The 26,766-nt window shown below is 44.2% G+C and overlaps 1 protein-coding gene across 1 annotated transcript in view; it reads left to right on the plus strand.

Annotated features, from left to right (window-relative positions):
• LOC124720483 (eukaryotic translation initiation factor 2 subunit 3) overlaps nt 1-26,766 on the plus strand; it is a 99,340-nt gene that overhangs the window by 68,081 nt on the left and 4,493 nt on the right. Inside the window, exons 9-11 of the mRNA XM_047245844.1 lie at nt 119-288; nt 11,821-11,993; nt 24,213-24,275. Of these exons, the coding sequence (XP_047101800.1) occupies nt 119-288; nt 11,821-11,993; nt 24,213-24,270 (401 nt within the window). The 3' untranslated portion in view covers nt 24,271-24,275. The remainder of the gene's footprint in view (nt 1-118; nt 289-11,820; nt 11,994-24,212; nt 24,276-26,766) is intronic.

Consider the following 26,766-nt stretch of genomic DNA (forward strand, 5'->3'; position numbering starts at 1 on the left):
AAGCTACCGACATTCCCGGCGACAACTCAGTCCCTCGACTACCCGACCGTCCGGCGAGCTGCCGCGCGTGCTCCTCAAATCGTGTACGTCGTGCCGAGGACACTCCGTGTGCCCGCAGGTGTGGGCACGAAGATCGAGCCGACGCTGTGCCGCGCGGACCGGCTGGTGGGCCAGGTGCTGGGCGCGGTGGGCGCGCTGCCGGAGATCTTCATCGAGCTGGAGGTGTCGTACTACCTGCTGAAGCGGCTGCTGGGCGTGCGCACCGAGGGCGACAAGAAGGGCGCCAAGGTGAGTGCCGGCAGCCTGTGGCTACACCGTCGAATATTGCTACTTACAATTATTTCACGCCGTAAACTAACATCCACGCCACAGATGTAGTCTGTCATTAATGGCAACTCTGTTAGATTGTCGGGAAAAGCTTTCTGTGACAGTCTTATATATTGTTCCATTAGTGTAATTAAATCTTGCTACTTTCTTTTGTTATGTCCATACTAATAGATTATATATCTAAAAACAAAGATGATGTAACTTACCAAACGAAAGCGTTGGTATGTTGATAGACACACACACACACACACACACACACACACAAAATTCGAGCTTTCGCAACCTAAGGTTGCTTCGTCAGGAAAGAGGGAAGGAGGGAGAAAGACGAAAGGATGTGGGTTTTAAGGGAGAGGGTAAGGAGTCATTCCAGTCCCGGGAGCGGAGAGACTTACCTTAAGGGGAGAAAAGGACAGGTATACACTCGCACTCGCACTCACACACACACACACACACACACACACACACATCCATCCGCACATATACAGACACAAGCAGACATATGTAAATGGTCAGTGTATCTGGACATGTGTTTCCTCAGATACAAGACTTGCAACCCAATATCATTTTTCAACAGGATGGATCTCCGCCCCATAGATCAGTGGCTCGCCCCTGCGGGTCCAGGGTTAGAATAGGTCCGCGGTATTCCTGCCTGTCGTAAGAGGCGACTAAAAGGAGTCTCAAACGTTTTGGCCTTAATGTGATGGTCCCCATTAGGGTTTGACCTCCATTTTTCCAAATTCCACAGAAGTACGAGCCTTTTGGGGAAGGACACCTTACATGGTGTACCACTGGTCCTAAGTGCACTAAGACCATGGCACTCAGCATTGCACTGGCGTTGTAACCATACCCACTATTCCTCAAATTGGGCCTCAACGCGTGATGGGTTGTCCAAGTTACGCCCATAGTGCGTCTCCATCTGCACCACCGATCATGATGGACTTTCCATGGCACCAGAAATCCAGCACGGTAGCCAGTCCGTTGTGGTGGGGTCGTCATGTACCATCTAGGTTGTAGCCCCCTGACAACACAGGGATCGTACTGCCGATACCTGAGCTGCACCCTCCCCACGTCGGCCAAGGAGTAGATGCCCGTCTCCTTGGGGCATCAGGACTCCCGGCAATGGTCATCCTGCCAGGTGGCCCTTGCTGCGGCTGGGTGGCGCCCGTGGGGAGAGCCCCTGGTCGGAGTGGGTGGTATCGGGGCGGACGTTTCGCAGATGAAACATCAACATGTATCAGGTCGCTCTGCGGCCGAGTCTTTCAAAAGAAAAGGTACCGTTTCTAGTTCTGGTTCTCCTGCCCTTTCCCCCTTGGCCACTCCATGGGAGGAGGGACAGGACCGCCGGCTTGGGGCGAAGTACTTCCCCCGCTATTTGGTCTGTTCTCGAACCGATGGGGGGACGTTCGCCACCTCCAAGCCCATGTTCTTTGTTCAGCACATTGAGGACGTCTTCGGGGAAATCGAGGCTCTCAGCAAGATGTGATCAGGGTCCCTCCTTATCAAGACCACCTCCGCCACACAGTCGGCGGCGCTCCAGGCGTGCGACCGCCTAGGGGACATCCCAGTATCCATTGTCCCACATCTGGCACTAAATAGGACGCAGGGGGTTATTTTTCATCGTGACCTCCTGCTACAATCTGATGAGGAGCTCAGGGCCAACCTGGAGTGCCAAGGCGTGCATTTCGTCCGGCGAGTCCAGCGCGGCCCCAAAGACCGTCGCATCGACACCGAAGCCTTTATCCTTGCCTTCGAGGGGGACGTTCTCCCGGAGAAGGTAAAGGTGATGTGCTACCGGTGTGACGTGCGACCTTACGTCCCGCCTCCTATGCGCTGTTTTAGGTGTTTGCGCTTTGGGCACATGTCATCACGGTGTGAGGCTGAGCCCCTTTGTGGCGATTGTGGACGTCCTCTTCGTGAGGAACATACATGCACCCCACCACCTCGGTGCGTTAATTGTCCTGGCGTCCACTCGCCTAGATCCTCAGACTGCCCCGCCTATCAGAAGGAGAAGAAGGTACAAGAAATCAAAACTTTGGATCGGCTCTCTTATTCTGAGGCCCGGAAGAAGTACGACCGCCTCCATCCCGTGTCATTGACCACTTCGTTCGCCTCAGTTGTGTCCACTCCTTCCGCGGTATCCTCACCCCTCTCCTGTCCCCCCTCCGCCTCCTCCGCCCATCAGAGGGCTCTGCCTCCGCCTCCCAAATCCCTCCCTTCCAAATCCTCCTCCCCCGGGGCCCCCATCCCCTCTGCCCCAGGGGCGACCCTTCCTCCTCCTCCTCCTCCTCCTCTCCCCCCCCCTCCCCCCCCCCCCCCCCACGCCACCTGAGAAGCGATCCTCTTCTCAGGCGTCCATCGGGGCAACGTTCCGGACCCCAGCTTCCGAGGTCCGGCGTTCCAAAACGGACCCCGCGCGTGAGGACCTTCTTCGGGTCCAGCCCACCATCCCTGTGCCTCCTCGGCCTTCAAAGAAGGCCTCCAAGAAGAAGTCTCTATCCCCCTCTCCACCCCGGCGCGTTTCGTCTGATGCTCCATCCGTGAGTCGCTGCTCCCGGCCGTCCTCAGTTTCGCCGGGACGCTCTGCTGCCAGGCGCTCCGCCGGCCTTTCGTCGGCAAATGATGCGGCCCCTCCTACACAACCAGGGACAGCGGCCGCGGCTGGCGACGAGTCGATGGAACCGGATCCGCCTCCCGTCGGTTGTAGCGTTGTTCCCTCGCAACCTGGCCCTCCGCGGCCGTTGAGGTGACCAGCTCTTCCCCTGTCTCGTTCCCCCAACCTTTTGACTAGCGATGGCGTTGTTTCATTGGAACATAAGAGGTATTCGATCTAATCGGGAGGAATTACAACTGCTCCTCCGCCTGCACTGTCCGCTCTTCCTTGGTCTCCAGGAAACCAAGTTGCGCCCGACTGACCGTATTGCCTTTACCCACTATACCTCGGAGCGGTATGACCTCACCCCTGTGGACGGTATCCCAGCTCATGGTGGGGTCATGTTGCTCATTTGGGACGATGTTTATTACCATCCCATCCCATTGACCACCCCACTCCAAGCAGTAGCTGTCCGCATTACTCTTTCTGCTTTTACTTTTTCAGTTTGTACCATCTACACTCCACCATCATCTGCTGTTAGTCGGGCTGACATGATGCACCTGATCGTTCACCTTCCCCCGCTGTTCTTATTGTTTGGCGACTTCAATGCCCATCATCCCCTTTGGGGCTCTCCTGCATCCTGTCCAAGAGGCTCACTCTTGACGGATGTCTTCAACCATCTCAATCTTGTCTGCCTCAATACCGGCGCCCCGACTTTCCTCTCGGACTCTACTCACACCTACTCCCACTTGGACCTCTCGTCCTGTTGGAGAGGAGGTCTCCTCCGCACTATGCACTGGTGGGGCCTACGCGGTCGCCTGCCCCTTTTTATTGATTCCTTTTTAATGGATCGAAAGTTTAGGGTACGTGTGGGTTCCGTATTGTCCGACGTCTTCCTCCAGGAGAATGGAGTGCCTCAGGGCTCCGTCTTGAGTGTAGCCCTTTTTGCCATCGCGATCAATCCAATTATGGATTGCATTCCACCTAATGTCTCGGGCTCTCTCTTCGTCGATGACTTCGCGATCTACTGCAGTGCCCAGAGAACATGCCTCCTGGAGCGCTGCCTTCAGTGTTGTCTAGACAGCCTCTACTCATGGAGCGTGGCAAATGGCTTCCGGTTCTCTGAAGAGAAGACGGTTTGTATCAACTTTTGGCAATATAAAGCGTTCCTTCCGCCATCCTTACATCTCGGTCCCGTTGTTCTCCCATTCGTGGACACAACTAAGTTTCTAGGGCTCACGTTGGACAGGAAACTGTGTTGGTCTCCACATGTCTCTTATTTGGCGGCCCGTTGTACACGTTCCCTTAATGTCCTCAAAGTTCTTAGCGGTTCATCTTGGGGAGCGGATCGCACTGTCCTGCTTCGCTTGTATCAGTCCATAGTCCGATCGAAGCTGGATTATTGGAGCTTCGTCTACTCGTCCGCTCGGCCATCCCTCTTACACCGGCTCAACTCCATCCACCATCGGGGGATACGTCTTGCGACCAGAGCCTTCTACACTAGTCCTGTCGAGAGTCTTTATGCTGAAGCTGCCGAGTTACCATTGACCTACCGGCGCGACGTACTGCTGTGTCGGTATGCCTGCCGGCTGTTGTCTATGCCCGACCACCCCTCTTACGAGTCCTTCTTCGCCGATTCTCTCGACCGTCAGTACGGGTTGTATGTGTCTGCCCTGCTGCCCCCCAGAGTCCGCTTCCGTCGCCTGCTTCGACAATTGGATTTTGCCCTCCCTACCACCTTCAGAGAGGGTGAGAGCCCGACACCACCTTGTCTCCAGGCTCCGGTCCCTATTTGTCTCGACCTCAGCTCACTCCTGAAGGAGGGTACTCCGGCTGCAGTGTATTGCTCACGGTTTGTCGAACTTCGTGCTCGACTTGCCGGTCACACCTTTATTTACACCGATGGCTCCAAAACTGACGACGGTGTCGGCTGTGCCTTTGTCGTCGGGGCCGCCACCTTTAAATACCGGCTCCTCGACCAATGTTCCAGCTTTACGGCCGAGCTTTTTGCTCTCCATCAGGCCGTTCATTATGCCCGCCGCCACCGCCATTCGTCGTATGTACTCTGCTCTGACTCACTCAGTGCTCTTCAGAGCCTTGTAGCTCCCTATCCGGTCCATCCCTTGATTCAACGGATACAGCAGTCCCTCCATTCTTTCGCTGATAATGGTGGTTCTGTCAGCTTTCTGTGGGTTCCCGGACATGTAGGTGTGCCTGGGAATGAGGCTGCGGATGCTGCAGCCAAGGCTGCAGTCCTCCTGCCTCGGCCAGCCTCCCATTGTGTCCTGTCATCTGACGTTTGTGGGGATGTATGTAAGAGGCTTGTGTCGTTGTGGTGGGATGCTTGGTCATCCCTCCAAGGAAACAAGCTCCGGGCAGTTAAACCGCTCCCAACTGCTTGGACAACATCCTCCCGATCATCTCGGCGCGAGGAGGTCCTTCTGACCAGGTTGCGGATTGGGCATTGCCGGTTTAGCCACCGCTACCTGCTCTCCGGTGACCCAGCCCCGCAGTGCCCTTGTGGTCAGGCATTAACAGTGCGCCATGTTTTATTGTCGTGTCCCCGTTTTAGTCAATTTCGTGTTATCCTGTCCCTGCCATCTACTTTACCGGATGTTTTAGCTGATGACGCTCGAGCAGCTGCTCGTATTCTGCGTTTTATAACTTTAACTGGCTTGTCCAAAGACATTTAACCTTTTTACTTATTTTATCCGCATCTTTGTCAGGTCCTTCTGATGACCCCCCATCCCCTTGAGTTTTAGCAGATTGCATGTGCTCTAACACCAGTGACTGGACGCTAATGACCTCAGCAGTTGAGCGCCCTTAAACCCTACCAAAAAAAAAAAAATATCTGTGGCTGTTTCCAAGTCCCCCCCCCCCCACCCCCCCCCACCCCCACCCTCCCCTCCCCCGTCGTCTACAGGTGTGAGGATGTTCACGTGACCACTGATATTAGCATTGTCGCACAACTGACACAGCATGTCGTACTTCTGTAGCGATTCACCTTTACATATGTTTACTTGTGTCTGTATATGTGTGGATGGATATATGTGTGTGTGTGTGTGTGTGTGTGTGTGTGTGTGTGTGTGTGTGTGTGTGTGTGTGTGTGTGTGCACGCACGCACGCACGCACGCACGCACGCACACACACACACACACACACACACACACACACGTCTATTACGTGTATACAAGGAAAAGGGTGAGGGTGACATATATGTCTTTATTTGCATTTTCGGTAACATGATATGTTCGGTAGGATATGATGTCACGATCAACGAAGCTTTCCAGTCCGGATACATTGGGTACGCCTGTTCCACCACGTACGACAGCGACTGTTAGCCATCCATTTCCGTGGGTAAACGAATCATTGATGTCGATGCTGAAGTTCAGTCTGCATCCACAAAAGACTGCAGGTCCGTCCAGTAGAGCGTGTGCAGCGACAGATTTGATAGTATTCTTTTTCTTGTCAGCGGCAGATGTGGTCATTTCAACGTCTTCAATTGTTTTATATATAGTCTGTCTTGCACGACGGCGGCGACTGTATCTTCTGTATGGCATCTTGGCGAGTGTATACCTGTCCTTTTCTCCCCCTAAGGTAAGTCTTTCTGCTCCCGGGATTGGAATGACTCCTTACCCTCTCCCTTAAAACCCGCATCCTTTCGTCTTTCCCTCTCCTTCCCTCTTTCCTGATGAAGCAACCTTTGGTTGCAAAAGCTCGAATTTTGTGTGTGTGTGTGTGTGTGTGTCTATCAACATACCAACGCTTTCGTTTGGTAAGTTACATCATCTTTGTTTTTACTAATAGATTATATTGTGGATAAAATGTGAGCAGCTTTTTGAAGTGTGTTCCCACTGTTTGCAGTCACAACTTGACCATCACCAAAGAGAAATGTTGTAGATTATATCCTTTCTGTGAGGTCACAAGCATAAAAATTTATATATCCGATGCCTCAGCATGTCATCAATATGAATATTAAATTTGTCCTGGTCTTAGATTTTTCCATTTCCTGCAATGGAGATTTCTGACCTCATGGTACATGCTTTCTACTAGTGTTATTATGTGCAGAGGTATTTCTGTTTTCTTCGTTATCTCCCATAGCTATTCTTTGTTTACTTGGGCTAAAGTTTTCACGTAGTCTACAAATAGTAAGTGTGTGTGTGTGTGTGTGTGTGTGTGTGTGTGTGTGTGTGTGTGTGTGTGTGTCGTATTACCTGTGCACTCTCTACCTTTCCTAAAGTGCAATTGCATTTCTGGCAGAATATTGTCAACAATTCTGCTATTCTGTGTGTTACTATTTTAGCATATATTCTACACTCTTGTGTTTAGCAGAGACACACCCCCATGATTTCGCAATTACTTCCCTTTTCTTGTAAATAATACATTTGCTATATCTGCTGAAATGGTTTGCATTTGCTACACTCTATTCCATCCAGAAAAAAATGCTAATACTTGAGGAACGAGACGCACTGCCCACATGTGGCCTAAATGGCAACAACTGCTGCGTAACTCTGTAAACTGTAGTAACAACAAACTATGATTACCACTAACTACTCAAACTGATAATTGGGTTTAAAAAATTTATTCTCTAATTATGTCGTTAGGATGTATATTGTTTGGACTTTGTGACAACATTTCCTCTTCTATTATACAATCCATGCACTCGATAGATTTAGATGCCATATTTGTTTACAAAATATGACAGTATACATGTGATGTGTTAAGACTGTGAAAGGAACCTGTGACCACTGGAGGTACTTTATTTTACTTACTTTATGTTTACCATTCGATACATGTTTATTTTTTTGTCAAATTTCTCCACTAGACAGTTCCATAAGTTCCTCCAAAAAATCGTAACACAGTACACACACAAGTGTCATATTAACAAATGTAAATCCACCTGATGACGGAGGGCTAAACCTTTGATACATGTCATGGAGATAAATAAACAGTGTCTGGTTACAGTAAACTTGTTGTTTCATTTAATGTCAATAACAGTCACGATAAAGCCTAACCTAAATTTTTGCATTTAAAGGTGACCATATCATATCTTTTATGTATATATTATAAGGGAGCAGTCAAATGAAAACAAGGCAAATGGACAAAAAGTGAGTAAACTAATACATTTATCCCAGTGTGATGCAAAATGGTCATTGCCTTTATGAACACATGTTTATGGTTATTTATGGAATTGAGATTGTACCCATGTGTGCTTATCTTCATCTAAAGCAAATCGATGGCCACAAAGTCTTTCTTCGGGACTCCAGAAATACGGAAATCACACAGGGAGAAACCGTGACAGTACGGAGGATGTGTAAAGACGTCCCAGTAGATCCTCTGCAATGTTGTCAAAACAACTTTGGCAACAGAAGGTTTAGTAGAGGTTTTAGTAGACAAATATAACTTACCTTGCTATGGTTATCTCGTCCTCTAGTGTGTCTTCATTCCTGTTAAGGCATTGCAGTGAAGGGGTCCAAGGCGTTGCAATTACAGATCGCTGGCACATTGTTACTCTTTGTCACTGTATCGATGTATTTTTACATTCCTGACACATTTTCTACACCACCAAATGTTAAGTAAATACATTGTGCAACACTTCTACGCAATACAAAGAATGTTATTTCTCAGATAGTAACATGGACCCGTCTCAGTGGCTGCTAAAACCACACTGGCTCAACTCAGGTGCACTTGGCGCCAAATATACGTCATCTAAAAGTCCAGCGGTCTAATACCTTGTAGAACAGGATGTAGTCAATTTAGTATTTGGCTCTTTTAATTGAAATAGCTTTTCAGATATAACTTACATAGTGGTCTCTGGAAATCAGTATTTGCGTGAAGATTTATGCACCTAGTTGTTGATAATAAATGTTGCCTTTTTTGACAATCTGAAAAATATCAGTTCCCTGTAAACATACCCGGTCGACTGTATCAATTATAATGAAATTATAAAAATTATAAATGAAAACTGATTTATTTATTTATTTATTTATTTATTTTTTTTTTTTTTTTTTTTTTTTTTTTTTTTTTTTTTTTTTTTTTTTTATGAAAACTGATGTTTAATATTATCTTTACAGTAAAGTAGTTCTTTTATTAAAGTGGAAAATTTGATTACTAATTATCACAGTTCAAAATTGATGTTGTGAAATGGATCTATATGAAAAATAAAATTGTATTTTGATGGTCAGATATATGCAAAAAATCTTCAGATATGGAATAGTAATTTAAGTATGAAAATTAACTCAGGTCAGCCCAAAATTTATACGGAATTGAACATTTCATTTGACATGCAAATGTCCCGTGGAGGCAAGATTCGTTACAGTAGGCAACCACACGTGTTTTTCTTCAGAGGCACTGACCATATTGTCTCTCTGTATTAACAATTATGGCAATCTCTTTTGAAGTAATAAACTGTTTACTTAATTCTCTCCATTTGTCTCATTTCTATTTGATTGCCCCTTATAAAAGAAAAGCTGCTATTTTGAAAGAAGCCACTATTCCTCCTCCTATACTACTCGGCTTATAACGGAAGATATATGACTACAGCCGCAAAAGGATTGTCGAAATAAAACGGTGGCGACAATAAAAATTTGTGCCGGACCGAGGCTCGAACCCAGATTTCCCGCTTTATGAAAGTGGAGCCTTCCTTAACTACTTCGGCTATCTAGACACACTTCCCAGCCAACCCAAACTCCCAACTTGTCGCATACTACTTCTGTCCGCCGTCCTCATTGCTCGCTGCTCGTGGCCCGATTCCCGCAGGTGGTCAGACCTGCGGTGCATCCACACTGAGGATATGCCGATGAAATGTCGTCAGTGCATATAGGTATTACCATTATACAGAGTGATTCAAAAAGAAAGACAGACTATGGAAGATAGAAACACATTGCACATGTTACTGGATAAAGAAAGGTTCAAAGTTTTATGTCGCACACACACTGTACCTTATGAGAACCCCGTGCTGCTCGAGAAACATCGAAACGCCATTTCATTCCACTCGCAGATCGACAGGCCCCTGTTTACCGAACTGACAGCTCCGACAGTTCGATTTCCCAGATCTTGGAGAGTAGCTGCCATAGGTCGGACAAAGACTCCGTCTTTTATGTACTTCAGAGGAAAAAAATCATTAGGTGTGAAGCATAGTTACCTGGGAAAACAATGAATAACATCGTTTTCCACCACTTGTAATCCCATACTGTGGGATTGTGATGTTAAGATAACACCGCACCTTGAGCTGAAAGTGAGGTAGGGCACTGTCGTGGGTAAAAATTAAGTCCTTAGAATCTTCGTGAAACTGAGGAAATGACCAGTTTTGTGGCATGTCTGTCACAGTTTCTTCTGCGAAAAAGGAAGGTCCATAAACTTTGTGAACAGAAACGGAACCAAAGGGATCCAGTCTCAGTGAGTCTCTCTCTCATTCTACAATGATGCAAGGATTTTGTGACGACCAAATTCTTACAGTATGGCGGTTTACTTTACCCGATAGAGGAAACATCGATTAATCCAAAAAGATGAGTTCTTCACAAAAAGTGTCCTTTGCCATATCCTGGAGAACTGAAATGCAAAATTCCTATCCTCTGTTATGCAATTTCTGCAGTAACTGCATCGTGTAAAGCTTCATAAGCAGGTGTCATTTCAGAACACGTAACACCGTTGTCGAGGTACTGGCCTGCCCGTCTTGTCGATTTGAGAGGGCTCCACGTGTACACATCTCTTATATGATCGACATTTTCATCAGACGTGCGTGGCCGACCAGTGTTCTTTCCTTTGCATATGCGACCGACTTGCATGAATTTTGTATGCCAGTCGTAAATCTGCTTGTGCAGAGCCAGTTTCTTGCCGAATCGATGGTCGAATGTACATTGCACTCGAAAAATGGATTGACGTTGCAAAATTCCAACACGCAAAGTGATTTCTCTTGTGAGGAAGTTGCCATGTTGCCACAAACAAAACAACAGTGCAGCAGTGTCAAACCTTGGAACCTTCTTAATCCGGTGACAAGCACCGTGTATTTGAATCTGTTACAGTTTTTCTGTAATAAAGAATTGAAATCTAGTCTTCCTTTCTGTCTTCCTGTATGTTTGGTGTCTAAAAGAACACACACCACACATACGATAGTAAGGTACTTAAAACAAAGCATTTTTAACATTAAGCAGATCAGCATTAGTTGTCTGTGTCTTAGCAAAGTCAGGATCTATCTAATACGAATGTCAGAGATAAATGAAATTTACATTCTCAAGTCCAAGTATTCTCATAAATTGTAGGAGTGGCTACTATGGTAGTCTTTTAAATAGAAATATTCAATTTCGTACCCGAAATTTTTGCACCAGAATGTGCAGCTTCTTTCTGAACCTTAGGGGAATCGTAGACTCTATGGAAATCATTTCCACTTCTAGTACTGTCATGATGAATTGTTGAGCTCATTCTAAATTTACTGTTGTTGTCAACCATAAATACCACTAGGAGATGTATGTACTGGCATAATGTAAGAATCTGTAGGTGCCTTAAGAGGCTTTCACAAGATCTTTCGTTATCAACTTCACACAATATTCTTACTGCACACTTGTGCAAATAAACAATTTCTTTTCTTTTCTTTTTTTTTCTCCATATTAACAGCAACGCCCCAAAGATTACGCTGCTGCTCAGGGTACCCGTGTGGTCTGAGGTGCCTTGCCACAGTTCGCGTGGCTCCCCCTGTCGGAGGCTCAAGTCCCCCCTTGGACGTGTGTGTGTGTGTGTGTGTGTGTGTGTGTGTGTGTGTTTTGTCCATAGCGTAAGTTAGTTTAAGCAGTGTGTAAGCCTAGGGTCCGATGACCTCAGCAGTTTGGTCCCGTAAGACCTTACCGCAAATTTCCAATTTCGAAAGCACTCGTGTCGCTAACTCCCCGTTCGCGTCGTTCTCGCAGGTCCAGAAGCTGACGAAGGGTGAGGTGCTGCTGGTGAACATCGGGTCGCTGTCGACGGGCGGGCGGGTTCTGGCGACCCGTGCCGATCTGGCCAAGATCTCGCTGACCAACCCCGTGTGCACTGAGGTCGGCGAGAAGATCGCCCTGAGCCGCAGGGTGGAGAAGCACTGGAGGTACGTACTGCTCTCTTGCTCACTTGAAAAAATGTTAAGATTGGTCATCTGTGTGTCTGGAGATAAGTTTTCAAAAAATTACTTGCAATCGAGATACCATCAGGACTGTCTCCACACGTATAAGATTGCATCGAAAGAAAAATTTTCTCGAGAACACTGTAAAGTTGAGAGACAGAATTGCTTGCCAGTACTGAGGTGGAGTGTGTAGTGTTGCTGTCGTTGTCATTGTCATCGTCGTCGTCATCGACGACACATCTCCACACATATAAGATTGCATCGAAAGAAAAATTTTCTCGAGAACACTGTAAAGTTGAGAGACAGAATTGCTTGCCAGTACTGAGGTGGAGTGTGTAGTGTTGCTGTCGTTGTCGTTGTCATCGTCGTCGTCGATGACGACGACTTCGTCGTCATCATCGTACTTCGAAGACTGGTTTCTATGGAGCTTCCCACTCTAGATAGGCTATCCTGCGCAGGCCTCTTCATCCCTGTGTAAATGCTGCAACCTACAGCCTCTTAAACCTGAGTACTGCACTCCCTCTACAGTCTTTATCCCACAGTTTCCCTCCATCACCAAATTTGTAATTCGTCAATACCTCACGACGTGTCCTATCCGATGGTTTCTTCTTTTAGCAAGTTGTGCCACATATTTTTCTCCCCAGTTTGATCCTGCACCTCCACATTAGTTATGTTGTCTTTCTATCTAATTTTCAGCATTTTTCTGTAGTACCACATTTCAAAAGCTTCAATTACCACATCTGAACTGGTTATTGTCTACATTTCCCTTTTGTACGAGACCACACTCTATTAAATCATCATCAGATAAGAGTTCCTAACACTAAAATTTATGATGGTTACTCTAAAAGAAATGAACAAGATTCCCCCTCCCAAAAATCCAGTTTAAGTTCTACACCTTTTCTATTCGGGAAAGTCTTAGAAATATTCTTTCCGCTTGTAGTTAAATTTAATCCATCCCGTTTCTGCAAATCGCATTGTCATAGAGCTCCATCAGAGGAACTACTGTGCTTCACGTTCGTCTAAAGCAGCGTTCTGACGAGTTCCTGTGTTGTGAGAACGGGACGGTGACGAACATTCACGAGAGATTTAAGAATGTGTATAAGGTTGACACTGTCTATTGCAGTACAGTTAGTCATAAAGCGAGCAGATAATTTGTTGAAAGTGTGCGCACTGATATTTGGGACCTCCCACCTGGTGGTAGACTGAGCACTGCGCACACTGCGGCGTGCGACGTATTCGAGGCCAGATTTTCCCTGACACGCACGTCGGTGAGTGAGCTGTCAGTGAGCAGTGCACAATGTCGAGAAGGATCTGTGCCGAATAGGTTCTACGAATTGTTGACAGCTGTCCACGAGCAAATGCAGAAAACAGTGCACAGTGAAATTTTGGAATGATACGAGAATTCTGGAGATGACTTCCTTACAATAATTGTGACAGGAGACAAAACATTTTCGCATCACTTTGAACCGGAGACGAAAATCCAATCCCTGGAATGGCGGTGTGCAAACTCTCGTAAGAAGAAATCCAAAACTGTGCCTTCAGCAGAAAAAGCGATGGCTACCAATTCTGATGCATATGTGGGAGCTCAGTTGTGTCCTGTTTGACTACATTGTCAAAAACACGATACTTTACAAGGGCTATTCAGAAAGCTGGCAAAAGTTTCCATCTGACGACACTAGGCGCGCGCTGATTGCGTATATTTTGGTACGTGCGTGCTCGGCAGCACAGTCGGCATCCCTCTGTGTCAGCGGGAACGTCGCTGAGCGTCTTTTTTTTTTATATTAGAGCTTGAAATGTGTGCTGCAATTTAAAATCCTGCCAGTTGTGGGGTGTGGTCTGTGATACGGTTTTTGTTGGCAAAGGACCTTAAACCCGTAGAAATCTATCGTGAACTGTGTGAACTGTACGGAAACAGTGTAATGAGTGAATGTTCCGTCCAGAAATGGTACATTCGATATAAAAATGGCCGAACCGATGTTCGTGATGAAGAGAAGATGGATGCCCGAGCATTGTGGCTGACGATTTTGTCACAAAAGTTGACTAAATGATTCGTGAAAACTGTCACTTCACAATAATGGAGCTTTCGCTTTATTTTCCACAAGTTTCACAGACTTTGTTGAATTGCCACTCAAAAGCTTGGCTATCACTAATTTTGTGCACAACGGATGCCCAAAATGCTTAGAGAGCACCATAAAGAACAGGAATGTAGTCGATGTTGACATTTCTGGAGGCCTACCACAAACGTGGTGATTTGTTACTGGATCGAATCGTAACCGGTGACGAGACTAGGGTGAAACACGTCAATTGCAGAATAAATTACAGTCCGTGGAGTGGGGGCACACCAGGTCCCCCCCAAAACCAAGAAAATGTTTGCAAACCTTGTCAGCCAGGAAGCTGATGGCGTCAGTGTTTTGGGATAGGCAAGGTGTGCTTCCTATTGATTTTCTCGAATGTGGAGCAACCGTAAATTCTGCCCAGTACTGTCAAACTTTGCACAGCCCCACAAGAGCAGTTCAAAACAAACAGCGAGGAAAGCTGACATCCAAAATTTTGTTTTTGCGCGACACTGCCCGACGTCACATGGCAAACTGCACTAAAGAACTCCTTAATTCACTCAAATAGGAAATTTTCCCTCATCCACCCTACAGCCTCGATCTTGCACCGAGCGCCTCTCCTGTTTCCCAAGATGAAGAAGTGGCTTGCAACGTAGCACTTTGATGACGGCACGGAGCTCCAGTTGGGCATTACTCTCTGGCTGAAGTCTCAGGCTACAGAATTTTATGACGAAGGTTTTTCAAAGCATGCCCACAGCTATAAGTGCCTCAATGTGTTTGGTGACTATGTGGAAAATTAGTATGTCAGTCGCTCTTTCAGATGTCTATAATAAAATGTATTTTTTTTACTTAGTTTTTTTAAATGCTAGAACGTTCCCTACTTTCTGAATAGCCCTCATACTATTGCACGATAACACCAGGCCACGTGCGTATGAGAAAACCACCACAGAGATCACAAAGCTTGGGTGGACAACATTAGGGCCCTGACCTGGGACGACACGATTACCCCCTCTTCTGTAAACTGAAAGAATCGCTTTGCGGGATGAGGTTTGAAGGTGGTGACTTTCATGTGAAGACCACCAAACAGGGGTTAGATTGCCTGGGTCCCAACTTCTGCCGTGCAGATATACACGGCTTATGTCCGTAATGGCATTAAGCAAATGAAAGGAACCGAGGTAATGTGGAAAAATGACAACATTTTGTCTCTGAAGAATGTACTGACATGCTGTAAAAATATCAGAGATATGGTCAACGAATTACATGTATAAACCTCGTTACAAGTTAACAAATGTCTATTATTCAGAAACTCCTTTTCTTACTGCAGTCAGTTTGAATTTTGCACACACTCTACTTGGGGCATCATGAATTATTTTACTGTCCTAGTAGCAAAACTCATGTTCTACTTTTAGTGTTTCATTTCGTAATCCAATTCATTCAGCATCATTATATTTAATTTGACTACATTCAGTTGCCCTCACTGTACTTTTCTCGGCATTCATTGTGTAAGCTATTTTCAAATCACAACTTATTCTGCTCAGCTAGTCTCCCATGTTACTTGCCATCTCTGATAAAATTAAAATGTCGTTACCGAACCACAAAGTTTTTATTTTTTCTCCTGGAGCTTTTGAATCCCTTTCCAAATTTCTCCATTTTATTTCCTACTCGTTGAATGTACAGGCTCTGTGTTGGGAGGCTACAACCCTGCCTCACCCCTTTCACTACTACTGCTTCCCTTTGACATCCTTTGAGTCTTAAAACTGCAGTTTGGTTTCTGTACTATATGAAGTGTGACTGGAAAGTTTTAAGAATGGATCCACTACTGCTTCTTCAATTGCTTTCTTCATTGCTGCTTGACTAATATCTTCAGTAGAAGATCCCACTAATTCATTATAAAACCCAAACTTGGTTAGTGGTTTTGGCAAGTTCATAATTCCACATAACATTGTCCCTGCAGCACTGCCCTTGCCAATGCAACGCAAGCCTTACACTAGCTTAACATTTACATCATACACCTTCTTTCCACTATTACCCTACAAGGAATACTGTTAGAATTAGGAAACGAAACTTCTGCATCACATTTGTTACACTTCAATAACATTTTACATGCCAAACCAACATGTGAAGTTATTTTCAATTCCAGTCCTCTTTCTTTGCAAACTTGGCATAGTACGTAATGTTTCAAAATATTAGAGAGCAAGGAAATGTTAATTGCTTCATTCACGTCTTTACTGTCACTTTCATAGTTTTCAAATTTTTCTTTGCTGTCACAGTTTCTTGCTGGAAGGAGTTCTATCACATTCATTTGGAGTAGTCGGTGAAGCAGCCTGAGCAGCATCTCCCTTCGAAACGACAAAAGATTTCTTCTTCCACTCGTTGTGCCATTTCTTAATCACTCGATTGTTGAAATGGGGCATGTTGATATCTGCAAACCAAATACGTAAAACAGGTACGAGCAATATTCGTCAAATACGCAAAATTGAACAACTAACAACCGATAACAAACTCCACAAGTCAACACGCACGGTATAGCGTTTATGTTTACCAATACGAACAGTCTCTCGTCACTGAGATAAAAACCGTACAACATTGGAAAACAAAACACTGTCTAATTCCGCAAAGATATCCCGCTTGCATCCAGCGAGTGGCGCCGTCAGAGGTGACACACCGAGTCGCTACAACCGTTCACGCGGCGCGTCAACTTTGCAGCGATAAAAAAACATACTTAGAAGGATGAAATTTGATTTGTTTTGTTCAAAAAACTCCAAATAATTTTATAATGGAAAAAAAACATTAATTTTGTCATTTTCATCATTCCGGCTCCCCTTAAGTAAAAGGAAACTAGGGTGTGTACCAAGGAATAGAGAGCTCGAGTTGTCCACCCTCGATTCACAAGTGGAGGAAGTCAGAAATTTCTAAGGTTGGTATGAGGGTCATTCAATAAGTAATGAAACACATTCCTTTCTGACAGCAGATTGGCTTTATTTAGGATTCCAATGCAGCACATTATTCTCCATCCTTTTGGCCACAAAACCTATTTTTGACAGAATCCCCGTTCAGTGCGATGGTCCTGTGCCACATTAATTGGAGAGCCAGTGTGTCCGCAACTGTACCACTTCACTGGTAGACGTCAGACCCGTCTTCCTGCTTTATCAGTAACCTCTCCATCGTCCACGTACTGCTACCCGTAAAGTGCATCCTTTTTGTATCGGACAGGTGGAAGGCAGAAAGTGCGAGATCTGGGCCGTACGGCGGACGAGGAGAACAGTCCGATGAAATTTTGTGAGCCTTCGGGGTGCACAGTCTCGTGAGGCCTCGCACTGTCACGGAGGAGGAGAAGCTCGCCTGCGTCGTTTTGGCGGTGAACACGCTGAAGGCGTTTCTTTAATTTCCCGAGGGTAGCATGATACACTTCAGAGTTGATCGTTACACCACGAGGGAGTACATCGAACAGAACAATGCCTTCACAGTCCCGGGAGATTGTTGCCACAACTTTACCGGCTGAGCGTAGGGCTTCGAACTTATTCGTCAGGGGAGAGGTGGTGCAGTACCACTCCACAGATTTCTGTTTTATTTCCAGTTTGAAGTGACAAACCCACAATTGTCACCCGTCGCAATGTAAGACATAAAAGTGTCACAATTGGCCTCGTAAAATGCAGACAATTCTGCAAAGGTGGTCCTTCGTTGCTCTTTATGTTCCTCTGTTACTTGACGGGGAATCCAGTGGGCACACAGGTTTTGAGTACCCCCAACTGGTGGACAAGTGTGTCAGCACTGCCAAAAGGGATGTCCGGTCGAGCAGCGAAGTGTGCGGTTGCGAGCCGTCTGTCACCTCGAACGAGTGTGCGAACGTTCCGACGTTACAGGAGTAACACCTGCGTTTGGCAGGCGGGAGAGCGGACAGGTTTCCACCACCTCGTCGTGATAGTGATGGACGCTTCACGCAGTGACTCGCTGTGCTTTCGTACACTACCGGGCCTCTGTAGACGTTCTGCGAGTTCCTCCGAATATCTGCGACACTCTGGTCTTCTGCTAAAAGAAACTCGGTGACAGTTCTGGTTGGAATGCACGTCCGTTACAGACTCCAATTTGAAGGGTGCGTGTAGTACTGCCACCTGTCGGAACTTCGCGAAACTGTAGGGACGAAACGGGAATGGTCCACGGTGGCCCACAACAAATTCCACATTTTTTCAACTGAAATTGGTCAACCAAAACTGTTGCATTACTTACTGAACACCACTCGTATAAAGCCACTACCTGTACAGTGGCTTGTGGGGTTCTACGTCTATGTACTTGTGGATGGTGATCTCGATATTTTTATCTTAGAGTCCAAAGGTAGTTTTGACACAGCTCTCCATGCTAGTCTGTGCGTCTTCATCTTGGCATAACTGCTGCAACTTAGAACTGTAAACTTGCTTTCTGAAGTTAAGTCTGGGTCTCCCTCTACTATTCCTATCCCAGACACTTCCATCCGTTACCAGATAGACGATTCCTTAATACCTACTTCATTTAAGTCTACATCTAGTTTCAGCCTTCGCCCTTGGCCATTTTCAATTATATCTGAAACGGCCATTGTTAGTATACCGTATAATGGATGTACATAAATATTTTAGATAACAGGGCACAAAAAACAAAATTTACACATGTGCGGTATAGGTACAGAAAAAATATACAGGGCAAGGCAGCTAAGACAGGCTCCCCAAATACAACCAGAACAAATAGAAATACCGAGGTGCAGTTTCACAGAGTTATAGAGGACAGTATGTTTTTAGTCACCAATTTATGACACTTTCATTTTTTTCCAAAAGGGAACTATATAGTTTTTTCTGTGGTGGTTGAAAGAAGCTTCTAAGGAAACTCCAATGGTGTAACACGTACAAGTCTCGATCGAGTAATACCGTGATAACAGCGCCACGAGCCACTGTACCGCTGTCAGGAAAAGAGGTTCCACAAAACATTTGGTCTGTTATACCAAATGTAAGCAAACACATAACTCGGGTATGTTCTCATTTTTACCTTTGTGTTTGAAGCCCATCGGTTTATCTTCTGGTGTTGTAGCAATTAGATAACTTGCTCGTAAACCTTTTGAGACATTCACAAAGCATATGACAGTCAGAAAGAGAAATATTGTTCATGGCAGATGTTGCCAAACTACTAGAGCAGTGGTGCAGTCGTAGGCTAAAGAGTATCCAGGTTGTGCCAGGCACTTGTTGTGTTCTTGCAGATATTATAAAAAGAAATTTTCTAGAAAGTGGAAGTGTGGAGAGTAATATGCCAAAGAAAAAGAGAGAGCAGCTGGTTAAAGAAATGAAACTAACACACAATGAAGATGTCACCAAGAAGCATCTCAGAAGTACTAGAAGAATCAACCGAACGTGTGTTCTCGGAACACTACATCCCGTCACATTTAAACCTCTTCGCATTTTGCTGCATCGACATCTTTGTGGCAGTGACTTCCAAAATTGGTTACATTTCTTTGAATGTTGTCTACAAAAAATGCAAAGTGATGTGACATATCTGTGCCAAATTTTGTTTAAAGAAGCATCATTTACAAAGCAATGGCAAGTCAGTGTTTGCTATAAGCACTAAACGTCGGCTGAAAACGCCCGTGGACTCGGAGAAGTGGATAAAAATAGTTCTCTCGGTCTGACAACATTTGGTGTGTGTTCTTCTGTTTTATTAATGGAAATCTAAATAAACTTGAGTATCTAGAGTTCCCGGTACACACTGCTGCTGCTGCCGCATTTATTGGAAGACATCCTACTTGATACAAGGGAGTCAGTGTGTCATCAGCACAGTGGACGTCCCTCGCACTTTGTACAGGTAGTGACAGATCCTCTTGAGAGAGCAATGGTTGTTCAGAAAATTTAAACTGGTCTGCACACTCACCAAACTTAACACTTTTATACTTTTATCTGTGCCAAAATTAAAACAAGAGGTCTGTTAGGAAACACTGACGGTCCACAAAGGCATGAAGTGCCGTATAGCACAGGCGTATGCTGCTTTTCACCCCAGATGAAATTCAGCGTGCAGTACTGTTTCTCCAGAATAACTTTGTAGCACGTAAAAATGCCCGAGGTCAACATTTTTGAGCACTCAGTATGACTGCTGTGATTATAAACACACAAACCGTACCAGAGTTCTGCGTCGGTTTACATTTGTTGAGATAGGGCAGATGTTAGTGGAACTTCTTTTCCTGATGGTTGAACTGTGGTTTGCAGCGCTGATATCTCGATATTATTTGAAAGAGTCTCTCATGTTTTGTCGTTTAAGAACTCTTAGAAGCTTCTTAGAAAAAACTATATATAGTTCCATCAGCAAAAAACAGTTGGAACCATACATGATAAAAATTACTTGTGAGTGCCAGGAAGTTGGCTGTATTGCTCGCAACAACTTGGTAAAACTGCACCTCAATATATTTATTCATTCTGGATATATTTGGGGTTTCCTGTCTTAGCTGCCTCACCCTGTGTACCTACATTGAGTAGTTTTAAAGTAACATTATATGATTAAGAAAGTAATAGTTGGGTGGATTTAGAAGCGATATGCCCATTCGTATCATAGGAAAAACAGTTCTCATTATAATAACTTTACAATTTGATTAATTATAAGTATTAGCATGCTTTAGCTTTAACTATTGTGACATGTTCAGAATTTCACATTGTAAGCTATTCCAATAAAAAGCTTAAAGAAATTTTTAGATTTAATAAAATTCTGAAATAGTTGCAGTTCAGATCGAGTGTAAAGTTGCATCCTCTAAGACTGAACGGACAAAAGGTAAAACATGGGTAACTAGAGGCTGCCGTTCCCTGTCAGATTCTGCTGTTTGCTGTACCAGCACAGCAAGACTGTGTCAGCTAATATTACAAAGCCAGAGAAGTCAGTCACACAGATTATTGCCCCTGCAACTACTGAAAAAAGATTGCTAGACCGCCTCGGGAATCTTACGTGTGTTGCGTGATGGTGAGGATATTAAGCTACGAAATGAGATACCGAAGGTGCTGGTGGTGGTGGTGGTGGTGGTGGTGGTGGTGGGGGTGGGGGTGGGGGTGGGGGTGGGAGGAGGAGGAGGAGGAGGAGGAGTTGTTCTGCTGTTTCTACAGCAGGATAACTGACATTAACAGTAGTAAAAAGGATGTAAAATGTAGGCAGGAAATGACAAACAGCTTTTCTGCAGAAAAGAAGTTCGTCGATATTGGATATAAATTTCACCATTACTGTATATTTTCTGAAGGTATTTGCCTGGAAAGTGAGACGTGGACAACAAACAGTATCGAGATTAGAAGACACACTCTTGATGTGGTACTACAGAAATGTGAAGAAGATTAGATGGCCAGATTGAATAACTAATGAGGAGATACTGAATAAGATGAGGAAAATGTTATTTGTGGCACAACCTGGCTAAAGGAAGGGATCATTTATGGGACACATCCTGAGGCATTGGAGGAATCACCAGTTTGGCAACAGAGGAGGAAGGTAGGGGATAAAGAGAGAAATTCTTTTTGGGTGGGGGAAGCTGAAAAAGAGGCAAAAGCAGAGCGACATCAAACCAGTGTTTGGAATAAAGACTACAACAGCAGTAATAGTAACTAACACTGCTTATTGATGTCTGATGATGATAATAATAATGTGGATTATGATAAGTCAACATCTAATCAGATTCAATACTGTATGTGCCATACATCAACATTGTTTGTTTCCCGTTTCATGGGCACACAATGTTCTTGTCTCACATTGTGATGACGCCTCATAGATTAGACTAATAGCCAGCCTATTAATTTGTTGCCTTCATAAGCATTCGATGAAGGTATTATATTGTAAGGTGCACATGTTTTGCTGTGGGGCAATCTCTGTGATTGGAAATAGAGAACACGCTTAATATGCTGTGTTTACAGTATCAATACTTTTGTTGTTCCGAGATGACAGAACATGAAGATAATAAGGGGGGGGGGGAGGGGAGGGGGAGATTACTGTTAATTTCACCTGTTATATAAAATACAATATTCCACATTCCACATGGAACTTGTATATAAGTGCCACATTGTCTTACTTGCAGTCAGAACACAAAAGGCACTCCACACATATACAGATCTTGGGGGGAGGGGGGGACAAAAAGACACACACACACACACACACACACACACACACACACACACACAAATGCACAGTTGATAACCACCTCATACCATCTGTGCATATCAGCATCGGGCATAACTCTCCCAAGCTTCTCGCAGATATGGTAGATTCACTACAAACTTACCTCCATGCTGCTGGATATCATAAATAGTACACAATTATGTGCTGAGGTTACAAGCAATGAATAGCACGCACGAGAAAGAGAGATGGATTTTTCAGAATGCCCAATATAATGATTAGGAATGCCAGTTGGCCATGTGTTTAAATTTAATCCAGGCTTACTCTTCATATAAAATCTATAGTCATACATAAAAAAAAATTTAAAAGATAACCTATACCCTTAATTAACAAAGCAGCTAAAGCAACAAAGCAAATGAAGAGAGAACCACACAGGTGAGAACATGAATGCTAAGCTGGCCAGACCTGCAGGTGTTCTGCAAGGTGACACTCGTGAAGAAGGTTAGCGTATGCTACAATCACATGGGGCTGAACCTACTTCAGCAGTCATCTAATTCAGAAGCGAGCCCTATTGAGTACAAGGTGTCTCTTACAGAGTCAAATCGAAATGTGTACTATAAATAGTAATGTGGACAGCTACAATAAAGTATAGGTATGGATGGGTCGTAACAGTGAATATGTGAACAGGACCTGATGGTGCACGAAGGGTGTCTGCAGTCCAAGCTGTGCATCAGAAACTGATATAATGGAGGCATTTCAGAAAATAGCAATGATGGAAATCAAATAACTGTACTGAGTCCGAGGTCGATATTTAGTATTATGGCTAAGGGTTGAGGCTGAATCTGTAAAACCTGCAGTCCCTCATGGTGGTATGATGATGGTAAAGCTCAGATTAATGTACTAGATGATCAAATGATAACTGACTGTCATGTGAGATACCAGTTACACGCTGTGATGCAAAGTATTTATTTGTTATACAGTGAGACATTTACTTGGGGTTAGGTTGGTTTGGGCTAGTGACATGGTATCACTCATAAAAGGGGTTGTTCCATTACAAGCACCTATGTGTGTGTATATTCACACTTCTCGTATAAACCAAGCAACTTGTTAACCTGCCACCTCTTCCATTGCCTTACATGAACTTGTAATACACCATCAAAAATGCTAAAAAATGTGGTGAGCTGACTTAGTTGCTCATTAAGAGGGTGTTCCGGGTATCTCTTTTTAATTTCTGTAAATTTGTATGTTTTTCAATATGCTATGATTATCATCAATTGTACATTTTATCAACTATGTGTGTGTTTCATTAAGATACGTATATGTTGGAGTGCCTTTTGTGCTCTGACTTCATATAATGTGACATGATACTTGTTGTAACAAGTTCCATAAGGTATGTGAAACTAGGCATTTTGTATGGCAGTATTATGAAAAGGATAATTGCTACTCACCATGTAGCAGAGATGCTGAGTTGCAGATAGTCACAATGAAAAGTCTGTTAAAGAAAGCTTTCGGCCAAACAGGCTTTCATTAACACACACACACACACACACACACACACACACACACACACACACACACACGAGTTGCATTTGCGCTTTGGCCGAAAGCTTTGTTTGACAGTCTTTTCAGTGAGGCTATCTGTGGTTCGGCATCTCTGCTATGTAGTGAGTAGCAACTATCCTTTTCATAGATTGTCACTATTCCATCCTGCATTTTCTGTTGTTTGTATTTTATAAACTAGGTGGAATTAATTGTGACTCCTTCCCCCACACCCCACTCTCATTATCTCCAAGTTCGCCGCTTAGATCTGGTGATGGCTGCGTAAGACTGTTGAAACATGTCATCTCAGGACACAGTGTACGAAGTGTGTTCCTCATTTTTGAAAATGCTGTATCTTATAATTGTATATAATGTAACACTTAATATTTTGGGTAGCTGTTTTTATATCCAGAGCACTTGCAAGTATGTGTCGAATACCACGATAAATCACCAGGTATTAAGTGTATTGTGTGTGGTTTTGGTGTGTGCAGAGCTATACTGTGTGTTTTGTTTGCCTCAGGTTGATTGGCTGGGGACAGATCCGCGGAGGGGAGAAGATCGAGCCCGTCAGCCAGTAAAAAAGGTGAGGAAGCTGCATCAGACGCGGCCGTGGTGAAACACAGCATTATCCCCTGCCGTCATGCGAGCTCGTCATTGTTTCAGCTGTAAAGCCGGCATCTTTTGCTGTGCGGTTTCTCCGCTACTAGTCGTCTTCTTTTGTTTGCAGTGAGAAATACTCACTGTAAATTAGTCAACAGTAAAAAAGTATGAGGCATATCCAGAAAGAAAGAGCGCTGAGCCTCTGACACTTTTAGAGGGAAGGTGTATTCCCCCTCCCGGTGTAGTTTGAAGCACTGCATTCGACGACAAGGTGTTGCTAGTAGAAAGCATGCTCATATGTTTCAGTCAGCTGAAAACTCTTGTTGAACTTCCGTGCTGAAATGAGTGTGTGTCTATTTCGAATCTCACCAGCTGCGAGCTGAGGAGTGTAATGGGATTTTTTCTCACAAAGGGGAAATCAGATGTTGCAGATTTTTTAAGGAAATGAGAACCATTCATGGGGATGGTGGGGTGAACCGTACTAATATGTTCAAGTGCTATTGTGCTTTTAGAATTGAAAGAATGAATGTTAGTGACAAACAGAGGATTGAGCATTCCTCAATTGTTTCTGACGAGGTGGAGAACTGAGATTAGATCAAAGAAATGATACCTGACAACTGTCGATGGACTTTGGATAAAATGAACACGTTTTCAGAAATCTCCATATCTCTTATGCACGAAATTATTACTGAAACACTGTTTTTTCAAAAATTGTGAGGTATGTGGGTACCACGACAGCTCACAGATCACAACAGTTGACGGTTCACGGGAATTTATCGAGCACTCGAACTGGGAGGTGAGCGCTTCCTTCACTCTATTGTGACTGGCAACAGAATGTAGGTTCCCCACCACACTCTCGATAAGGAAAAATAGTCCGTGCAGTTGCGACATTGCTGTCAGTGAAAAAATTCAAAAACATGGCGTCTGTCTCTTGATACTGTAAGGGAACTCTTCTCGTGGAGTTTTGGCCCCAGGGGGAAACAATTAAAGCCATGTGATGCTGTGAAAACAATGAAAATGTGTGTATGGTTGGCACAGAACAAAAGAAGGGGAATGTTAACAAAAGGAAGTGAGCTTGTTCCCACATAGCCAAAGCACAAAGCAACTCTTGAATTAATTTGGTTGGGACTTTGTGAACCATCCCACTCACAGTCATCTGCTCATCTGACACATCCAAGTTTTCATCTTCACCTCTCAGAAGATGTTTACGAGTAGAAAAAGGTTTTTTGTCGTTCACGAGGGCTACAGTGCCATCAAACGATGTGCCAAACAGGTGCCTGAAGACTTTTGAGAAATGCATCAGAAAGCTCATCTTTGGATTGAAAAAAGTGTTGAGATTGAAGCTGACTACGTTGAAAAGTAGTATTTGATGTAATCTATGAATTCTTTCTCCCCCCCCCCCCTTTTTTTTTTTTTTTAGAATGTATTGCATTTGCAATTTTTAAACACTTGAATACCCTTAACTTACGGAAATGCCTTTTGTCGTCTGTTGTTTTAGTCACTAGCATAAACACTGGACAAGACTTGTAACATTGGACTTAAGCAAAAGGTGGTGTACCTTTTTTTCCCACTAGCCTACAAATTTGTAGAACTTCAGTTGCTGCTGCCTCGTTTGCCATAGCTGTTCTGTACACACTCAGGACAATAATGAGAGAAACTTCTTAAATGAAAGTAGCTTATTCTTCTGGTTTTAGTGTCCTTTACAATAACAGAAGACCTATATCATCCATCAGTTTCTTTGCAGTTAATACTCAGTATTTAAGAAACACAGTTTTGGTTATTTTAATGATAAATATTTGATGTACTTTCTCAATGAATATTAGGAAGTTTAAATTTCAGAGCCAGTGGTTGCTGTTGTTAGTATATAGTTACTACTATGTTCCTTCATCAACACTGCAGTGTGGTTTCAGATGCCTGAAACTGCAGTCGTGTGTGTGTGTGTGTGTGTGTGTGTGTGTGTGTGTGTGTGTGTTGTTGGCAAAGGCTTTAATGGCCATAAGCTTTAATTGTGAGAGTCTTTTTGTTGTGCGTATCTGCCACACAGCATCTCTGCTATATGGTGAGTACCCACATGTTTTATGAAGATAGAATACTTCTAAAACTCTGAAATAAACTTGAAAGACATTCATGGCAGTTGATTTGCTTCAAATACAGAGGTGCACGCCTGTGTACAATTGGGGTTCCGTAGGCAGCCACAAATGTTTTTCCATTAACGCATTGAATGTCGTGTCACATTGAGATAAATGTACAGTAAAACATGCTCAAAACGAAATCATCTGGGACTAAAATAATTTTCCAAATTGGACAAGTTTCTGAACTATACACAACTCACTGGGTTACATAAAATTTGTCAGGTATCATGCACAAAAGTAAAGTAATAATTTTTAATTATGCTTATACTGTATTTATGTACCTTCACTCCAGCACAGTAGATGTTCATTTACTGTATATTGGACAATAGAACACTGGACTAT

Source organism: Schistocerca piceifrons, chromosome 11, assembly GCF_021461385.2.
Source record: "Schistocerca piceifrons isolate TAMUIC-IGC-003096 chromosome 11, iqSchPice1.1, whole genome shotgun sequence".
In the NCBI taxonomy this organism is placed as follows: Eukaryota; Metazoa; Arthropoda; class Insecta; order Orthoptera; family Acrididae; genus Schistocerca; species Schistocerca piceifrons.